This window comes from Pipistrellus kuhlii, unplaced genomic scaffold (assembly GCF_014108245.1).
Source record: "Pipistrellus kuhlii isolate mPipKuh1 unplaced genomic scaffold, mPipKuh1.p scaffold_m20_p_11, whole genome shotgun sequence".
Lineage (NCBI taxonomy): Eukaryota > Metazoa > Chordata > Mammalia > Chiroptera > Vespertilionidae > Pipistrellus > Pipistrellus kuhlii.
In genome coordinates this window covers 23480339-23501318 of record NW_023425416.1, presented here as the reverse complement: position 1 = coordinate 23501318, position 20980 = coordinate 23480339, and the positions used below count along the sequence as shown (strand labels likewise).

General features: G+C 50.8%; 1 protein-coding gene across 1 annotated transcript in view; it reads left to right on the top strand.

Annotated features, from left to right (window-relative positions):
- The first annotated feature begins 11116 nt into the window (after positions 1-11116).
- The window catches only part of LOC118715275, a 28402-nt gene continuing 18538 nt past the window's right edge, over positions 11117-20980 (top strand). The window contains exons 1-6 of the mRNA XM_045579223.1: positions 11117-11296; positions 11751-11903; positions 15414-15562; positions 17001-17141; positions 17847-17977; positions 18217-18231. Of these exons, the coding sequence (XP_045435179.1) occupies positions 11117-11296; positions 11751-11903; positions 15414-15562; positions 17001-17141; positions 17847-17977; positions 18217-18231 (769 nt within the window). The remainder of the gene's footprint in view (positions 11297-11750; positions 11904-15413; positions 15563-17000; positions 17142-17846; positions 17978-18216; positions 18232-20980) is intronic.

Below are 20980 nucleotides of genomic sequence, written 5' to 3'. Positions count from 1 at the left end.
AGCCTTGACTCATGCAAATGCACAGGTGAACCCTTAATTTTTACCTGGAGGCCCTTTCCATTAAGGAGCCTGAGATATTTGTGTTATTGTGGGACAGTTGTTTCTAAAGTTTGGGAAATACCGACCCCCAAGTCTCAGTCCTAAACTCGACCCCAAATTATGTGTCGGTCGTAAGCGTACAGCCCAAATCACTGAGGCTGGTTATATGCTGTGGCGAGGAGAAAACCTAAGTGAACAAGTATTGTGTCAGGTGGTACTCGGTACAGTGGAGCAAAGCTGAGCAGGGAAAGGAGCGTGGAGTGCTATGCACAGTGCTAGAAGAGGTGGGGGTGGAATTGTAAACAAGGTGGTTAGGGAAGACCTCACTAGGAAGGAGATATTCGAACCAAGATCTGAAGAAGTGAGGAAAGGGAGTCAGAAGGGTATGTAGAGAAGACTCTCTAAGCAGGAAAAAAAATGCATTGTGTGCTCAAAACAGCAAGATGCGTGTGGCCAGATAGGAGGTTGAGGTGAAGGTTTTGAGTAGTAGAGTGACATGATCCACTTGCCTTCTGGGTTGCTCTGACTGCTGTGTGAGAAGCCTCAGAGGGCATAGGAGGGCGTGTGAGACCGGGTGGGCCGGCATCCTAACAGTGTGAGAGCGGTGGCTGGTCCCGGGTGATTGCACTGCGGGGAATGAGGCCCGTTAGACTCTGGTTATATTTGATGGTAGAAAACCAACAGGACTTGTTGACAGATGGAACATGGGAGAAGGAAGGTTGAAGAAGATCCAGTGGCCCAAGCAACTGGAAGAAAGGAGGGCACATGGCAACGAGGGAGGCATGTGGTCATGTTGGTGGCTCCCGGAGACCAGGCCCATCTACATCCCGTGGTAAGGACCGCACATGCTTCGCCTAGTTCCACACATGTCTCATCTCTCCTTTACTAGATTGTGAATGGCTCCGGGGCAGAGCCCCTGGCCCTTAGACGAGGAAGACAGTCCCGTTCCATGAATGAATGACATACTGCGGCCAACGGAGGAGCAGCAGGCCTTGCTGAGGGTCCCGACGCCACTAGAAATCACCTTTCTGATCTGGGCCAGGTAACCCCTTTGGGCTTTGGTTTCCCTGCCTTCAAGAACAACATACAGGGCCCTTGCTCTTCACTGAGCACTCTGCTGGCCCCAAGGGCCCTGAGAGGCTGCCCTGCACTTGCTCATGGTCAAGCTAGAGACTGCACCAGAGTGACCGGAAGGTTCTGCGGCCTCAGTACCTGGGCCACTCCTAGGTGCCTCCCAGCTTCTGTGGAGATAATTCAGTTCCTTCGGCGGGCCTGTCCTGGCAGCATGTTCCCAGCTGTTCTCTGAAGCGCCACAACTCTGGTCCAATTTAGAAGCATTGACCCTGTCAGGCCCTGTACAATCGAATGCTCATCCTCCTCCCATAATCCTTAGGGAAATCAATAGAGTCCTGGTCATTAATGAAATAATGAAACAGCCTGGTGTGGGAAAAGAGCCCAGCACCCGTTCTGCCAAGGTGTTGTTAAATTAATGGAGCAAGGAGGTGACTCGAATGCTGTGATGATCTGCAAAAAAAACACAATCTCAGTCTGTAAATGTCTCAAGGGTATGAAATCAAACGCTGAGGACCACCAATCACAGCCAGCCAACAGGCTGTAAGCTATAGCCAACCAACGTCCTTTCTTGTGCATCATCTCTACGTCTCCCGGGCCTGTGTGGGCGGAGAGCTCCTCCTCACTCTGGCTTGACACTGCCTGGGTGGTTTTTGCTTAAATCACCTCTCACATGTGTTAATGTGCCTCCGTTTATCTTTTTAACAACTCATAGACAAAAAGCTGCCTTAAAACAGCAAAGCTGGCACTGACCTGTGAAGGTGGGTTTTATGTGGACTCGAGTAAGGAGTTGAAGGGACTGACGGTGCATTCTAACGTCACAGAGGACGTTTGGGGCGGTCCTTGGCCCTTTCAGTGATCAAAGGAGATGAGACCCAGATCCAGGCACTTCCCCCTCCTCTGGCTGGCTCTGTTTCTGACAGGTAGCCCCTCGTTACTTATGGGGAGCATGCAGGAAAGGAAAGCTGTTAGCGTGGCCGAAGGAGAAACGCACGAGGCAAATAGTGGTAAAGAATTCCAACGTCATTAGGCCACCTGGAAAACCAGAGGGGCTGAGTCCCAAAACGGCGCCAGCAGCCAGGGACAGGAGTCAGGTGTTAAAGGACTCTAGGCGGGCTCTTTCCGTGGGGAATCCTCTGGGCAGGTCCAGATCCTGGGAAGGTCCGGAGGGAAAGGATAATGGTCTTAGCAAATGGAATGTGGTCTAAGCCCGTGGTCGGCAAACTGTGGCTCGCAAAGCCACAGGCGGCTCTTTGGTCCCTTGAGTGTGGCTCTTGCACAAAATACCATGGCCTGGTCAAGTCTATTTTGAAGAAGTGGCATTTAAGTTTTAAAAAATGTGGCTCTCGAAGAAGCCGGTTTGGCTCAGTGGTAGAGCGTTGGTCTGCGGACTGAAAGATCCCGGGTTCGATTCCAGTCAAGGGCATATACATTTGGCTGCGGGCACATCCCCAGTGGGGGATGTGCAGGAGGCGGCTGGTCGATGTTTCTCTCTCATCAACGTTTCTGGCTCTCTATCTCTCTCCCTTCCTCTCTGTAAAAATTCAATTAAAAAATTAAAATTAAAATAAAAAAATGTGGCTCTCAAAAGAAATTTCAGTCGTTGTCCTGTTGATATTTGGCTCTGTTGACTAATGAGTTTGCCGACCCTAAGCAAAAAGGAATGTTGGTTGTGAAGTGATCTAAAAGTCAGTTCCCACCAGTAGAAGGGGTATCGATTCAATTATTTGATCAGACCTAACAAAAACCTATAACCGATGATAGTGTAATGATCATTTTGGTATTCAATTGGCAGGTGTGTGTGTGTGTGTGTGTGTGTGTGTGTGTGTGTGTGTTTAAAACAGCTAAAAAGGCTAGATTTCAAAAACATTTGTAGCAAGAAAATGAAACCAATCATTCAGTCTCTAACTTTCACAATTAAATGCCCTATTTACTTATATCTTGGAAATGGTTTTTACCTCTTTTATTTCATTTAAATGCTTAAGGAAATAAAGAGACTTGTTCAGTTAAAAGCTTGAAATGCTTGAACCCAGTCACTGTTTGGAAGTATTTTATCCACATATCACAAAATATGTGAAAACCTTTACAAACTGACCACTAAAATGTGGTAGGGACATCAGGCATGTAATCTGCATATCTTAAATCCTCTACAGCAGTATTTGTAAAAGTGCCCAAGTTCAGTTAACTTGTTCCACCATCCTAGCCAAGGGGGTGGGGAGCGCGGTGGGATTCAAGTGTCCAGCTGCCCTTGAAGGGTGTTTGCTCAAACCCAGGCCCCGTTTTCCCGAACTTTCCTGCAATTCCAGTTTGACCAGCTGCACCAAGTGGGGTGAGGGAGACTTTTCCTGCAGCAGCCTCTCCACTGGAGCCCTTCACTTGTCATTTTGATGGTTTTTTTAAAGGTTGGGAGTTTAAGGGCCATCTCAGGGGAGATGGCGATACAATACCCATCAGCTTTTCCAGGTGTGACCTATCAGGACCGAGGTCCCTCCTGATTGGCCGGGGCCAGGAGCGGTCATGAGTCAGCACAGCTGGTCCTGCCTGGTCCGCTGCTCTCCTGGGCCTGGAGCGGAAAGGTCAGGGGGTCTGCACTGCCTGAGCAGCCATGTGTCCGGGGAGGGAAGGCCACCTGGGGGCGGGAGCTGGCACCAGCTTGGCCTGTTGCTAGGTACCCGGTGCTTTCTGCCCTGGGCACCTTCTGTCTCTGGCTGGAAATGGCTCAGCTGGTTTGGTCAGCTCTCTGCCTCAGTTTCCCCATTCCCCGTGCCAAGGAGTTTTCCTGGCGTCTTACTCTCTGCACAGCAAAGGTGGCTTTCTGCTGGGTGAACTGGCCCTGACTGAAAGACCAGGAGCAGTTCTCACCCCGCAGGAGGGCTGAGGCCCCCGCCGAGACCTCCACACCATCCCAGGGAAGGGCTGCGGGCAGCCCTGGACCTGGGGAACAGAACGCCAAAGGGTTCCCCGGAGAAGAGGGATCTGCCCGGGTGGCCCCGATAGGCAGAACCCCTCGGAGTGGGGTAGGCATGTGTGACAGTGGCTCCAGGCCAGGAGGGAATTTCTTACTTTGCAAGCCGTTCCTGCCTCTCAGCTTCTTCCTCCCTTAACCCTCTGCCCCTGGACCTGTCTCTTTAAGCCAGTCCCACCTGGATGTGGGGTCAACAGGGAAAAAATGATGTCTGTGTTAGGTGTGGTTACTGTTCCCTGGATCCTTACGTCTAAGTTCGTGCAGGGGGACACCCACTCTTGTTATCTACTCTTCCTCATTTGAAAGATAATGGATAAAGAACGGTGTCACCCTGGCCAGTGTGCTCAATGGTTAGAGCGTCGGCCCACGCAGTGAAGGGTCATGAGTTCGATTCTCGGTCAAGGACATGTACCTGGGTTGCAGATTCAATCCCCCACCCTAGTCAGGGCTTGTGCGGGAAGCAACCAATTGATGTCTCTCTCACATTGACATTTCTCTCTCTCTCTCCTCTCCTTCATGCCTTCTACTCTCTCAAAAAAAGGAAATCAATGAAAAAAATAGCCTCGGGTGAGAATTAACAACAACAAAGAACGGTGGTGTGTAGATTTGCTGAGGAGAGGGGCTCCAAGGCCTCTTTGCGTCCTTCTACGGAAAGGAGGACCTGCCAGGGGACACCAGAATCGGCTCAACTCAGAGTAGGAAAATGCCCCTCAGTTCCTTCCAGGCCAGAGCCCTCGCTGTTGAATCTTTTCACATCCCAAGAATCACCTTTTCAGAACGTCTGCCCTTTTTCAACCACCGTCATCTGAGCTTTCCTGACTGGAGGGAGGAGTGGGGGACCCCAGACCACCCTTCTGGCCCCCCCTACTCACCTCCTTACCCCCACATTCAGTCCAAGCTCCAGACCATGGCAGGAGGGCAGGAGCTGGTGCTAGACACTGGGCCAAGGTGGCCCGCGGTTCTGGAAGAGGGGAAGGGGGCTGAAGGGACACGTTTATATTCATTGTATGAGCATTTCCCTAACGTGAGCCTCACAACAGTCCCACCACAAAGGGACACGCTGCCCACAGAGGCCGTGACCTTCCCAAGGAGGAGACTGTAGCCCCAGACCCACCCCCCTGGGCAGGCCAGTGGGTGGGAGCCAGTGGGTGCAGCTTGGAAAGACTTGAAAGCAGACCAGGGAGCCCAGACACAGGGTGCAGCCTCCAAATGGGAGGGCCCAGAGGGGGCATCCAGGACCAGGGATGGGGAAACGGGATGAGGAAATGGGAAGCAGTGGACAAGGCCCCTGGGAGGTCTGACGCCAAGCAATCCAGAATGTGATCAGATGGGGTCTGTATGGGCCTGGGGAGATGTTGTGGGGCGGGGGCGGGGAGGGAGGGGGGGTTGTGCATGGAAGATAATCTCAGAAAGGAGCATCAGACGTCACAGCCGGGGGCCCAGGACGGGAGCCAGGAGAGCCCCATGAGGCCTCATTTGTGGGGCCCTGTGGGGACGGGATCCGAGTCACCCCAGCCCTCAAGCCCTCTCCACCTTCATTTCCCCACACCCTGCTCAGCTCCTCGGGGTGACCCCTGACAAGTGCCCTTGTCGCCGGTCCTCCAGGCGCAGGTCTCAGGCTCCCTGCACTCACCCACGTGTCACTTGCTCCCAATGCCTGGTCCTCCTGCAGCTTTGCAGCCAGCCTGCGGACACTTCTCAGGCAGCCAGCCCACGGACTGGCAGAGTCCTTCTCAGGGAGAGAACAAGCCTAGGCACCTTCCAGAAAGTCGTCAGGTACTAGGCAGACTTCTGATCCCTTGAGACTTAACCCAGGCCTAGATAACCAGCAAAACGGCCTTTCCTCCTCCTCCGACTAACCCCACCTTCAGCGTGAATCCCAGGAGGAGCCTCCGGCCTCTGCAGGCAGTCCCCCAGCTGCGAGCTAACATGTTAGGCAGCTTTGGAAAGAAAGAGCATTCAGTCAGTGCCGTGGTCGGCGAACCACACCTCGCGAACCACGTGCCATGCGGCTCTTTGGCCCCTTGAGTGTGGCTCTTCCACAAAAATACCATGACCTGGGCGAGTCTGTTTTGAAGAAGTGGCGTTAGAAGAAGTCTAAGTTTAAACATGTTGACTCTCCAAAGAAATTGCAATCGTTGTCCTGTTGATATGTGGCTCTGTGGACTAATGAGTTTGCCGACCACTGGGTCAGTGGTTCTCCAGGACCGGCAGGGGCTACATCACCTGGGAGGGAACCTGCTGGAAAGCAAACGCCCGGGCCCAGCCCAGGCCTCCTGAGTGACAGCTCCGGGGGCGGGGCCCCGCCTGCAGGTGCGGGTGCCTGCAGGGGGTTGTGCCAGCCACTCAGCTGGAGAGCCCTGCGTTAGCTCTCCGTGGGCAGGTCTGCAAAGGTCTCCGGGGCTGTGGGTTCTGGGTGCCCCCCTACCCCCACCCCGACACTGCTGAAGAGCAGAAACCAGCCACCAGGTTCTGGGGGAGCAGGTGATTCCTGGAAGCCCCAAACCTCTCTGACTTCCCCTCGAGGTTAGCCCTGGGGGAGAAGCCCGGAGCCGAATCAAAGTGGCACGGAGCCATCAGAGATTAAAAAAAAATAATAATAAAGTTCCCAAAATATTATTGTTGGGAGTACTTGGAGGCTCTGCCTTTCCCACAAATATTGTGAGTCACAATAACGCTGTTTGCCTTCTTTCCCCTTCGGCAAATAAGGACCCCTCTGAGGGGGGGTGGGGTGTGCTGGTGTTTATTTATTTTGGGGTGAGCATCGTGATAGCAGAAATGTTTTGTACGTGATTATAGACCCCTGGGGCGAAGGCCCTGCCCCTGGGGAGGAGGGGTTGCAGGGGGCTCACCAGTAAATCCTGTGGACACGCCCCCCCAGTGAAGGAGACCCCAACGCGACAGTCCTTGTTTTTAGTGACATCACTCCAGCCATCTTGCTTCACCATAAAAGGCCAGGTCAGGCCCCTGGGAAAGGGAAGGCAGTCCTGGCAGAGGGTGCCTGGCCCAGCAACCTCATGTTTTTTTTACACAGCTTTTCCTGTGCCTCGGTTTCCCCTGGTTTCTCTGCCTCGTGGGGCAGCTGCAGGCTCAGGCCCCGGATCTGGTCTGGAGCCAGGTCCTTGGGAGGGATCCTTACTGGCAGATCCCTCCAGCGGCCGCCATAACCTCCTGCCTCAGAATCCTACTGACGTAAGTGACTTCAAGAGAGAGAACTGAGATGACAGAGTACGGAGAACAGCCCTGCTCCAAACCCAACTGGCCAGCGTCTGACCAAAGGCAGGGTGCATCCCGACACTACGTTCTTGAGAATAAGGCTGGACTGTGACCGGCATTTGGAGAGGTTACTGGTTTTTAACACTGGATTGGGAGAAACAGAACCATCTATCCACACAAAGGCGTATACAGAAGGGTTATAGCAGCTTTATTCGTAGACACCAAGAAATGGAAACCCAGCCGGAACCGGTTTGGCTCAGTGGATAGAGCGTCGGCCTGCGGACTAAAAGGTCCCGGGTTCGATTCCGGTCAAGGGCATGTACCTTGGTTGCAGGCACATCCCCAGTAGGGGGTGTGCAAGAGGCAGCTGGTCGATGTATCTCTCTCATCGACGTTTCTAACTCTCTATCCCTCTCAATTCCTCTCTGTGTAAAATCAATAAAATATATTCAATAAATAAATAAATAAATAATAAATATATTTAAGAAATGGAAACCCAAATGTCCACTAGCAGGTGAACCCATCATCGATCCTGGCCTGTCCATCTGTCCCAACAATGAAGGCTCACTGCTGAGCAGTCCGAGGAGCTCACCACCCCCGTGTCCCACAGCAGGCAGTTCTGGGAGTCACTCTTCTGAGGGAAAGAAGCTGGGCACGGAAGACCGCCTGCTGTGCGGTTGGTGTGTGTAAAATTCTAGAAAGTGCAAACGAACCCCTGGTGCCAGAAAGGAGGCCGGGGGCGATCTGTGGGAGAGGAGGGGGCCTGCAGGGCACAGGGAAATGGGGTTCTGACTACGCTCACTCTCGATGGTGGCAATGGTTTCATGGTTACACAGGTCTACACATACCAGGTCATACACGTAAAGGTGATTCTTATTAGGACATAGGTAATCCGTCAGGGAAGTTTCTGAAAACATGGGCTGGCAATACTCACTGCTTCCTGGAGAAACAAGCCCCACTTCTTCTGCCAGAGCCCCCACTTTCCCCGGGGAGCTGTTCTGTGTGGAGAACTGTTGACAGCCAGACAGCGACAAACAGTTTTCCAGGGCAAACAGTGCGTGAGGCTGTGGTGCGGCTCTTTCATGGTGACCGTGATAGCTGCTCGTCCACAAGCTGAGCGTTCCTTATCCACCAGGCTCATCGTTTCACAAACGTTCTCTTATTTAATGCGCACGCAGCCTTAGGCATAGGCATCACCAGACCCACTTTACAGGACAGGAAGCTAAGTCAGGGAAATGAAGTGACTTCCCAAGCAGTGGCAGGCAGATCCCGGATTGGAACTCTAAGATTTTAAACTGGCCATCTCTGGCTAGCGATTACAACTGCTTTTGGCTTACTTTTTTTTTTTTTTTAATTTTCATATATTCTAAGCGTTCGGCAATGTGCATGTACTGTTATTTTTTTTTCATGTACTGTTATTAACTGGAAGTGCTTTTATTATGTTAAAATCATTATAATGACTCTATTTTTTTTTTATTACAGTTGACATTCAAGATGATTTTATATCAGTTCCAGGTGTGCAGCTTGGTGGTTAGTCCTATAAAGTGGTCCCCCTATTTTTAAAGTCCCCACCTCACACCATCCTTAGTTATTACAGTATCACAGGCTCTGTTCCATAGGAAGACTGCACTGAGTATTTATTAATCGCCAGCTTGTATTCCTTAATCCCCGCCCCTTTTGCACCCAGTCCTCCCACCGCCCGCCCTCCCTCTCCGGCAGCCCTCCGTTTGTTTAGGTCTCTGAGAGTCTGGTTCAGTTTTGTTTGTTCGTTTCTTTTAGTCTGTGATTTCCGCGTGCAGGTGCAATCACAGTTCTCAAAGCCAGAGCCCCAGGAACCCTGGACCGGCATTTCTGCGGCCGCCCCTCCTCCTCCTCCTCCAGCCCTTGCCGGCCACTGCCCCCTGCAGCCTCCGCCCTCCCTCCCCGCCCGGTTCCCGCCCCTCCCCACCGGGACCGCCCCGGCTGCCTCTCCAGGCGCCCGACCCGCGGGAAGGCGGCTGGGCGGGGGCGCAGACCGGGCCCTGGGTGAGTGCCCGCCTGACCTGTGCGGCCCCTGGCCGGCTGCTCGGACCCGGCTGGTCCTGAGCTCCACGGAGACGGTAACGCCCGCCCCTCCCATCCCCACCCCAGGTACCCAACCAGGGCAAAGCGCCCCGCAGCCAGGAGTGTCCTGGCCTCGGGTAGGTAGTCAGGATTCTCTCCGGAAAGGATTGAAATATTGGGGGTGGAAAGGATTGAAATTGGGGGTGGAAAGGATTGAAATTGAGGGTGGAAAGGATTGAAATTGGGGGTGGAAAGGATTGAAATTGAGGGTGGAAAGGATTGAAATTGGGGGTGGAAAGGATTGAAATATTGGGGGTGGAAAGGATTGAAATTGGGGGTGGAAAGGATTGAAATTGAGGGTGGAAAGGATTGAAATTGGGGGTGGAAAGGATTGAAATTGAGGGTGGAAAGGATTGAAATTGGGGGTGGAAAGTACTGAAATTGGGGGTGCGTCAAGAGCCCTAGAGAAGGGAGCGGTTCACCGGGTCTCAGTTCAACAAGGAGAGACTCCTTTGATGGAAAAGAACAAATACATTTTTTGGACAATCTGTAGCTGGAAACCTTCCCATTTGGCGAAACTCTAATAATTCCCATAAACTTTGTCTCTCTGAACCCAGCTCCGAGACTCAGCCATCACTTGAAGTTACCACATGGAGGGGCCCTTTGGGACTGGGTAATTCAGAAGACAAAAATCAGAATAATAACAAATAACAATAAAGTGGACTGAGCACTTCCACGATGTGCCAGATGCTGTGCTTTATAATCTCACTTAATCCTTATGACAACCAAAACCTGTTTTACAGATAGTGAAACAGAGGCGGGCGAGGCTAACTCACGCCCCTGAGGCCACCCAGTGAGTCCAAAGTGAAGATAAATCTAACATCCAGGCCTGCTCCCTCCAAAGCCGTGTTCTTAGCCACAGTGACACTGCCTGAAGGGTGAGGTCCCCAAAGAGAGCTGTGCCGATGTTAAGTAACTGTGTCCTTGGTAACACTGAGTACCCCCTCTCAGATTAACTGTGTCCCTTTATAAGTGAGCTCTGTGGGTACTGCCCTCGTTCTAAAAGAGAGAGCATGGATCCATGAATATAGAGATTGGAAATGGAAAAATTCCACTTGGCTATCTCTATTTAATTCCCCACTTCCACTTTAAGACAAATGAGGCGAAAAAATGCTGAAACCGGTTTGGCTCAGTGGATAGAGCAGTCAGCCTGCGGACTGAAAGGTCCTGGGTTCAATTCCGGTCAAGGGCATGTACCTTGGTTGTGGGCACATCCCTGGTGGGGGCTGTGTAGGAGGCGGCTGGTCGATGTTTCTCTCTCATTGATGTTTCTAGCTCTCTATCGTTTTCCCTTCCTCTCTGTAAAAAAATAAATAAATAAAAAAATCAATAAAATATATATATATATATATATATATATATATATATATATATATTTTTTTTTTTTTTAAAGGTAAATGAGGCGCCTTAACATTGTCAGAAAAGGATGTGCAGCAATATTTGCCAGTTTTGGGGGGTGGGGAGGGTGTAAGCTGCTCCTTAAAATGTAGATACCTGTGTGTTGGGTTTCAGGGCGAGTGGCTGTGTGCAGACTGCAGGTGGATGTAACGCTATAGAGCAGGCGTCTTCAAACTTCTCTCATTATGAGAATCACCTGGTGGAGGTGTTAAAACACAGATTCCTGATAGCACTTCTTATAGTTGGGATCCGGGAATCTGTGTTTAAACAGCTCCACCAGGTGATTCTCATAATGAGAGAAGTTTGAAGACCCCTGATAGAGCGATGCCAGGAGAGAAGACGGCAGCACTCAGCCGTGAGGGGGCGCCGCTGCCCGTCGCCCCGATTCTCCAAAGGTTCCTGAAAACCTACGAGGAGCGCTGTGCACAGGAGCAGACGCCCGTGTGCCCGGCCATCAGGAAGGACCTGAAAACCAGCATCGACGATGACCAGGTCCTCAGGAAGGTGAACGGGGGTGCTCCTCTCCTTGTGCTTCTCTGACGTGAACTGACCAGGGTTCACGCCCCAGGAACGTGGGTCCTCGGCCCCCGGAGCACCTCACCGGCGGTGTCGCCCCCTCCGTGTTCCCGCCCTGAAGGCCAGAGCCTGGCTCAGGGCCCAGGGGCCTGCTCGGCACTTCTCCTGCCTTGTAATGTATTTTATTTATTTGTTTCTGTTCATCCTTCCCCGAGGATGTGTTTCCCATCGACTTGTAGAAAGAGTGGGAGAGATGGAGGGAGAGAGAGAGATTGATGTGAGAGAGACACACATTGACCAAGCCTGCAACCGAGGTACATGCCCTTGACTGGAAACGAACCAGACCCTCAGTCCTAGGGCCAGCACGCTACCCACTGAGCCAAACCGGCGAGGGCTGGATGTCTCTTTATGACACGCACCTGTGGTTTTTCTCTCATACCAGTTTGTGCTTGTAAAACCCGATGACTCCCAGCCCAGCCCCCTCCCGATGTCCTTGGAGCCTTTGCTCATGACAATTCGTGATGCGAGTTACAGGCCGGGGGAGCAGCCCTGCCTCTGGGGACTTCAGCTGAGCAACCCGGAGGTCGCCAGCCTCGTGAGTCACGCACTTTAAAAACGTTTATTCGATTAATCTCAAAATTGACAGGAAGCATGTTACACCATGTGTCCCAGCTATAATTCGTTTCGTTGTTGACTGTTACGCCCGCGAGGTTTTCTTTAAAAAAGAAACAGTGTGATTTTAATGAAACCTTTCACCCCGATAAAAGTACAGAAAATAATAGAACTGACATCCTTGTCTATTTCATGAAATTTACTTGAACACCCAATGTTTTCCAAACATTTTAAATCATAATCACTGCCCTGTTGCTCATTGGCCCGTGCCCTGAAGGGTTGTGGGTTCGATCCCGGGCCCGGGCCAGGCAGGACACGTGTATTAAAACATAGACATTGCGAATTTCACAGATACAATAGCTAAGCTTCATCTCACTTCTCCCATCGACTGCCCAGAGGCTCGATCCCTGCTTTAACGATGCTCTCAAAGCTGCTTCATGCCTATAGCCCCCTCCAGGCTCCCATGTCTCATTCACGGACCTTCGGCTACTCCTCACTAACCTGCCAGTCAGGCGACACATTTTTAAAAAAATATATTTTATTGAGTTTTTACAGAGAGGAAGAGAGAGGGATAGAGAGCTAGAAACATCTATGAGAGAGAAACATTGATCAGCCGCCTCTTGCACACCACCTACTGGGGATGTGCCCGCAACCAAGGTACATGCCCTTGACCGGAATCGAACCCGGGACCCCTCAGTCTGCAGGCCGACGCTCTCTCCACTGAGCAAAACCGGTTTCGGCTGCACATTTTTTTAAAAGTATTTTTTAACACTCTTAGAAAAAAACAAACAAACACTTTATGATGTTGGATTTGGCAGTGGTTTCTTGCATATGACACTAAAAGCACAGGCAACAAAAGAAAAGCTAGATGAACCGACTTCATCCAAACTCAACCCTTCTGTGCATCGAAAGGCACAGACAACGGAATGAAAAGGCAACCCACGGAGGGGCAGAAAATGATCGCAAGTCACGTATCTGATCAAGGGTTAACGGCCAGGGCGTACAAAGAACTCCTACTCCTCACCACCAACAAAGCGAGCGGCCTGACTTAAAAATGGGCAGAAGGCCTGAGGGGACATTCTCCAAGGAAGGTCTACAATGACCCACACGCCCCAGATGCCCCACATCACCACTAATCACTAGAGCACTGCAGGTCAAAGCCACAGTGAGATGCCACCTCATGTAAATGGGATGGCTGCTATAAAAAAAGCGGAAATCACATGTTGATGAGGGTGTGGAGAAATTGGAACCCTTGTGCGCCGCTGGTAGGAATGTAAAACGGCGCGGCCACCATGGAAAACAGTAGGGAGGTTCCTCAGAAAATCAAAATAGGATTATCAGACAATCCAGCAATCCCGTTTCTGGGTATGTGGCCCAAAGAATTGAAAACGGGGTCTCAGAGAGAGATTTATACTCTCGTGTTCATAGGAGCGCTCACATTGCCAAAGGTGGAAACAGTCCAAGTGGACAGGCAAATGGGGGGAAAAGTGGTTTATACATACAGTAAAATATTATTCAGCTTTAAAATGCTGAAACAGCTGAAACCGGTTTGGCTCAGTGGGTAGAGCGTCGGTCTGTGGACTGAAAGGTCCCAGGTTCGATTCCAGTCAAGGGCATGTACCCTGGTTGCAGACACATCCCCAGTAGGGGTGTGCAAGAGGCAGCTAATCGATGTTTCTCTCTCATCGATGTTTCTAACTCTCTATCACTCTCTCTTTCTTTCTGTAAAATATCAATAAAATATATTTTTTAAATTATTATTTTTTTAATGCTGAAACAGGCTACATACAGCATGGACCTTGAAGGACTTAGGGTACGTTAAAGAAGCCAGTCACGAAAGGACAAATACTAAGTCATTCCACTTAGATGAGGTCCCCAGGGGGGTCAGGTTCAGAGACAGAAGGAGTGGCAGTTAGCCGCCAGGGGCCGGGAGGGAGGGGGGTGGGGAGGGAGAGGGGAGAGAAGGAGGGTGATTTATTGGGCACAGAGTTTCTGTTTTGCAAGACCAAGAAGTTCTGGAGACGGATGGTGCTGACGTTTACACCACCGTGGGAATGCACTTAACGCCTCTGAAATGCACACTTCAAAATGGTGACGATGGTACCTTTTATGTTGTGTGTACTAGTATTTGACCACAATTTATGACGACGATTTGAAATCTATAACCAGGATTTTTAGTTGTTTCCATTTAGAGGGCCCGTCAGGGCACCCAGTCCATTCGGGGCGGAGATACAGCGCTGTCCCTGATGCTAACACTTCGCGGTTCCTGAAAGCGCGCCCTCGGGCGGTGTGGCGGCTGCGGGGAAAGTCCTCCGCGGATGCTGTGGAATGCCCGCGGCAGGGCTGGAGCCCCGGAGGCTCCGACCTCCGGCCCGGACAGCCTGTTTTGCACAGACCAGCCTGACCGGAGGCGGCGTGACCGCCGGGGCGCCTCCGGCAGAAGCGGCTGGAGAAACCCAACCGCACCAGCCCGGGCCTTCCCTCGCACAGAGGCCGCGGCACGGCGCCAGGTCCGGGTGGCCACTGCCTTTTTATTCTCAGCCGGGGTATCATTTGCAATCCTATCTCTGACCAACCTGTCATTAGCTCAAAAAGCCCCAAACCCTCCAGACCTCACCAAGCCTCCCTTCGGCCTAAATTCAGAGCGGAAGGAACCCTCAGGGGGTGGTGATTCCAGCTGCTAAAAGGGGGCCTTCATGGCTGGTAGCTTTAACCGCCCTGCCCTGTCCGGAAGGCAGGGACTTAACGGTGACTGGGATCATTTGGCGTTTTGGGGGTTTTGTTTGTTTGTTTAAATATATCTTTATTGATTTCAGAGAGGAAAGGAGAGGGAAAGAGAGATGGAAACATCAGTGGTGAGCCGAAACCGGTTTGGCTCAGCGGTAGAGCGTCAGCCTGCGGACTGAAAGGTCCCGGGTTCGATTCCGGTCGAGAGCATGTGCGTTGGTTGCGGGCACATCCCCGGTGGGGGATGTGCAAGAGGCAGCTGGTCGATGTTTCTCTCTCATCGACGTTTCTAGCTCTCTGTCTCTCTCCCTTCCTCTCTGTAAAAAATCAATAAAATATATTTTAAAGAAAGAAAGAAAGAAAGAAAGAAAGAAAGAAAGAAAGAAAGAAAGAAAGAAAGAGAAAAAAACATCAATGATGAGAGAGAATCGTGGATCAACTGCCTCCTGCAAGTTCTCTACTGGGGATCGAGCCCACAACCCTGGCCTGTTCCCTTGAGTGGAATCGAACCTGGGACCTTTCCCTTTGCAGGCCGGCGCTCTATCCACTGGGCCAAAGCGGCTAGGGCTCCCATATAATTCTTTGATGAGTCTTCCTGTTTAAGGGGAATTATTCTGTCTGCATGATACTTTCTCCTTGGGTCAGCAGAAAGTTATTTTAGAAGCAAACATGTTGAGGTATTTAAGATGGTTGACTTTTAAGAAACATGAACACAGAGAACATATTAATCTTTATGACACAGGAACCCTTTGCTTCACATTCTCAGGCTTTGCTTCTGGAATCGAAGGGGCACACGCCCTGCCCGCTGACCACCCTGGAGCTCATTGACTGCAAGATGGACCCGTGGTCTCTGGGGAGGCTGGGGCAGGCTCTGCAGCTCAGCAGCTTGCATTCTCTTGTCCTCGATTACTGCACGTAAGGCTCCGCCCGCTGTCAGCTGGGGGAGGCAAGGGCAGGGGAGGGCAATGCCCCATTTCCTTGTGGCTCATCGAGTCATCACTGAAAGGGGGCACTGCAAAGCCGCCTTAGTGATAATGTTCCTGAGTGAACGTCAGGGTTCTCACAAAAGAGTCTTTTCACTCACTTACTCTTTCAACAAATATTTGTCCAAGGCCTGTCTGTGCAAGACTCTGTGCTCATTGCTAAGGAAGATGCAAACATACCCAGGGTGAGGCTGGTGTCCGGGGGAGCCCTCAGGCTAGCAGTGGAGAGGAGATATGCTCTTCTTCTTTATATATATATATATATATATATATATATATATATATATATATACATACACACAATATATATACACACACAGTATATATATATATGATTGTTTTTTTTACAGAGCAGAAAAGAGAGGGATAGAGAGTTAGAAACATCAATCAGCTGCCTCGTGCACACCCCCTATTGGGGATGTGCCCACAACCAAGGTACATGCCCTTGACCGGAATCAAACCTGGGACCCTTGAGTCCACAGACCGACGATCTATCCACTGAGCCAAACCAGTCAGGGCGACATGCTCTTCTTTTTTTTTCTTTCTTTTTGTTTTTCTTTTTTTTTTTTTTAATATCTTTTATTGATTTTGTATAGAGAGGAAGGGAGAGAGATAGAGAGTAAGAAACATCGATGAGAGAGAGTCATCAATCAGCTGCCTCTTGCACACCCCCTACTGGGGATGTGCCCGCAACCAAGGTACATGCGCTTGACCAGAATCGAACCCGGGACCTTTCAGTCCCCAAGCCGACGCTCTATCCGCTGAGCCAAACAGGTTTCGGCAGACATGCTCTTCTTGATTGTGCAGAATGTAAGGTGGACGCTGAGTAGCACAAAAGAGGCGCATATAAAGCTTAGCAGTCGTGTGGCTAAGGGAAACCACAGCCTCGAGGGACAGTGCAATGGGAGGGGAGGCGCAACCCAGGGCTGTGGAAGGAGGTCTGGGAGTTGGGCTTCCCTGAACCTGCTCCGGACAAATTTTCAAAGGCCACTCCTACCTGGCCCGTGGGGCTGAGTGGTGGAGCCTCGACCCACAAACCAGGAGTCGTGTACCAGTGAGTCTTCCCAGACTCCTTCGGCCCTGCCAGCTGGGCCATCTCTCGTGACCTCGGGGCTCAGAGCTTGCTTGAATGGCTACTCAGTCCACCCACTGCTCTCTGCTTAGAAGGCAGACGCCAGGCCCCCTTCCTCCACACGCAGGCAGCCCCCTCTGTCAACCCAGCCCAGCCCAGAGCCAGCCCGGGCCCGGGAAGCCCAAATCAAGGATCACAAAAGTGCCTCTAACTGCCCGAGGGGTGCTTGACAATGACTAATCCAGTGGGTGACATGGGTCTCACACGTCACTAATTTGTTCCTGTGGTTTCCTTGTAGACTTGGGAGTGAAGAAATTGAGAGCATTTTCTCAGGCCTGAAGAACAACCGCAGGCTTCAGGGCCTCAGCCTGCGCTACTGTGGGCTGGGGCCGCCGAGCGGGCCACGCCTGGGCTCTGTCATCTGCCGGAGTGCCATTTGGTGAGAGGTGCTCCCTGTTGCCCAGCCTGCCTCCTGGCACTGTTCTCTCTGGAATTACATAACTAGCTTATTGACAGAGCCCACTAGTTCCTCTAACGTTTCAATGTGTTTCTAATCATCTTTTTCTCTCCTCTCGTTATGTTGTATTTTCTTCTTCTTAATGATAAGAGCAAGATCCTCCACTTACACTTGAGATTCAGGGATGTCGTGTTCCATGCATGTCTCTGGCCATAACATGGCCACCAGGTCTCTGTTTTATGCCATGGTCTGTTATGTATTACTAGAGGCCCCTTGCACGAAGATCCATGCAAGAATAGGCCTTCCTTCCCCTGGCTTCGCTCCTGGCAGCCTGGAGCCGGCAGTCTTTGTTCCCAGCCAAAGCACTGCTCCTGTAATTCCCTCTGCCTCCCCACCCTCTCCCTCATAGCAGGCATCTTGCCCCGTCAGGCTGCTCCGTGCCTGCATATGCAAATTAACCCACCATCTTTGTTGGGTTAATTTGCATACTCACTCCTGATTGGCTGGTGGGCATTGCAGAAGTACGGTCAATTTGTATGTTTTTCTTTTATTAGTGTAGATGCTTATTTATTATGTTGTAATGAGAGAGAGATGTTAGCATTTTATTTTATGAGGTGGAGACCTCTAATCCTGATTGAGAGAGTTGAAATAACATCTAATGAGCTGTGTATTTGGCCCCTTCCCCAGCGAGCTGCACCTGGATGGCAATTACCTGCAGTGTTCCGGAGCGCTGGCCCTCCTCAGGCCCATAGCAGAGTATGCCGAGTCGCAGGGCAGAGGCCCGCCAGCCACAGCCTGGCCAGACTCCAGCGTCCCCCGCACGCACTCCCAGGTAAGCGCTGGAGGACGAGAAGGACACTGCTTTGCCGCCAAGTGGCCTTCCCAGTGGTCCATCTCGAGTCTGCTTCCTGAGTCTGCGTGAGACCGGAACAAGAGACCCCCAAAGATATTCTCGTCCAGATCTTCAGAATCTGTGACTGTGCGACCTTCATGGCAAAGGGACTTTGCAGATGTGAGAGAATTAAGGGTCTTGCTTTAGGGGATTATCCTGGGTTAGCTGAGAGGGTCCAGTGTAATTGCCAGCGTCTTCATGAGAGGGGGGCAGGACGGTCGGAGTCAGAGAGAAGGCAAGGTGGTAGGAGGAGGAGAGATGGCAGTGAGGTGAGGAAGGGGCCATGAGCCAGGACGTAAGTGCTGGAAAGGGCTAGGAAGCGGGTCCTCCCCAGAGCCTCCAGAAGGAGCGCAGCTCTGCTGACGCCTTCACTTTGGCCTCTAAGACCTTTCAGACTTCTGACCTCCAACACTGGAAGATAATAACAGTTGTGTTGTTTGAAGCCACTACATTGCTGGTCATTGGTTACAGCAACAATAGGAAACAAGTGCAGCATGCACCTCAGCAAGCAGCCCAAACAAAATTAAAGTCAACGAGGGTTTTGTTGGCTCGCATAACTGGGGTGTCGGCAGGTGGTGTGGTCTTCAGACATGGCTGCGGTCAGGGGTGCAGACCACATCATCAGGAGAAACCCAGTTTGCTGCTCATGACCCTGCTTCCCTTCTGAGGGTTGGTCTCCTCTCCCAGTGCACTAGACTTGCTGTGGCAACCATGTCACAACATATACATGTATGAAGTCATTATGGTCGACACCTGAAACTAATATAATGTTATCTGTATCTCAATTTCTCTTATTTATTTATTTACTAGAGGCTCAGTGCTCGAATTCATGCACCAGTGGTGTTGCTTGGCCTGGCCTGTGGGATCGGGCCAAATCCAGCTCTCCAACATTCCCTGAGGGATCCTGGGTTGGGAGAGGATGCAGGCCAGGCCGAGGGACCCCACAGTGCACACTCGGCTGGAGAGGAACCGCAGGAGGGCTCCAGGGCGTGTCTGGCCTATCTCCCTCTGTCCAGATCGGCCAGACGCCAGCAGCAAGCTAACCTATCAATCGACTGTCTGCCCCTGCGTGGTCAGTGCACATCCTAATGAGCAGTTGAGCAGCCTTAGCATATCATTAGCATATTACGCTTCGATTGGTTGAGTGGCTGACTGCACAACCGGACACATAGCATATTAGGCTTTTATTATATATAGGATTTATTTTTAGTCCTCACCCGAGGATATTTTTCCATTGATTTTTAGGGAGAGTGGAAGAGAGAGGGAAAGACAGAGAAACATTGGTTTGAGAGAAACACATTAATTGGTTGCCTCCTGCACACACCCCAACTAGGACCCAGGCTGGGGAGGAGCCTGCAACTAAGGTACATGCCCTGTATGGACTTAAACTCAGGACCCTTGGTCCACAGTCTGACGCTCTATCCACCGAGCCCAACTGGCTAGGTCTGTATCTCAATTTTTATTTTTTTTAATTATTCGCCCTAACCAGTTTGGCTCAGTGGATAGAGCGTTGGCCTGCAGATTCAAGGGTACCAGGTTTGATTCTGGTCCAGGGCATGTACCTAGCTTGAGGCACATCCTCAGTAGGAGGTGTGCAGGAGGCAGCTGATCGATGTTTCTCTCTCATGGGTGTTTCTAATTCTTTATCCCTCTCCCTTTCTCTCTGTAAAAATCAATAAAATATATATATATTTTTAAATTATTCACTGACTTACCCTATTTTAAAAAAAAGAGCTGAAGTCAAGGCTACTTTGTGGAAATGGGCTCAAAGAACTTGCAATGAACACAGATTCACAAATGGTTATCCCCCATTTAGGTATTTTCATGGTATCAAAATTATACAGGTTATTAGTTGAATTTGATAATTCAATTACCCCAACAAATATACAAAAGGAAGCCTCGAAACAATGTTTGCTGTCAAATATTATTATACTTTCCCTTTGCTATTTTCTACCAAGATTCTTATAAAAAGCCATGGTCCGATTTATGAAGTCCTGTATTGTAACTTTGGTTTCTAAATAATTAAGTGAATCTGTGATTTTCTTTTGAAGAAATCGTTGGAAATGTAAAAGCACCCTTGTAAGGGATTGCTTGTGGCAGGCAGGGACAGGTGTGAGAGGGGTGGGACTGGAAAAGTGAAGACAAGGAGACCTGGCCAGGTTGCTCAGTGGTTGGAGCATCATCCTGTGCACCAAGTGTTTGTGGGTTCAGTTCCTGGCCAGGGCACATACCTAGGATGTGTGTTTGATCCTGGGTCAGGGCACGTGTGGGAGACAACTGATCAATGTTTCTCTCTCGCATTTGATCTTTCTCTCTCCTCCCTCCTTCCTTCCCTATCTCTCTCTCTGATATATATACACACATATATGTAAATGAAAATATATCCTAAAAAGTGACAAGGGTGCAGGGAAGAAATGTGACTATTCTGGTTATTCCAACCGGCTTTCTGCTGAGAGGGGCATTAGGCTTAGTCTTCGGGTTCTGGATTTGTTTTCCCCGAGAGCCACAAATGCCAGGGTGAGAGCTGACCACAGAGAGCGCCTGCCCTATCATTCTTCACAGCAGCCTGGACAGGGTGCAAACTGCTCCCGCTGAGCCGCGCCCTGAGGTCAGTGGTCGGCACACACAACCTCTTGTAAATCCGTCTCTTTACTCAGGATTTTAGCAATCGCAACAACAAAACCCACACCGAGTGCATGTCTAGGCTCCCCGCTTCCTCTATGGCTGACGGTGACAGGCCCTCACACGGACAGTCACTCGAACCTTCGTTGCTGTTCAGTGCATCCAGTGCATGTTAGCTCTTCTGGATTCTTCTGGGTCAGGGTATCGGGCTGCTGGGCTGCCATAACAAATACCACAGGCTGGGTGGTTTAAAGAACACAGTTATTTTCTCACAGCTCTGGAGGCTGGAAGTCCAGCTCCAAGTGCC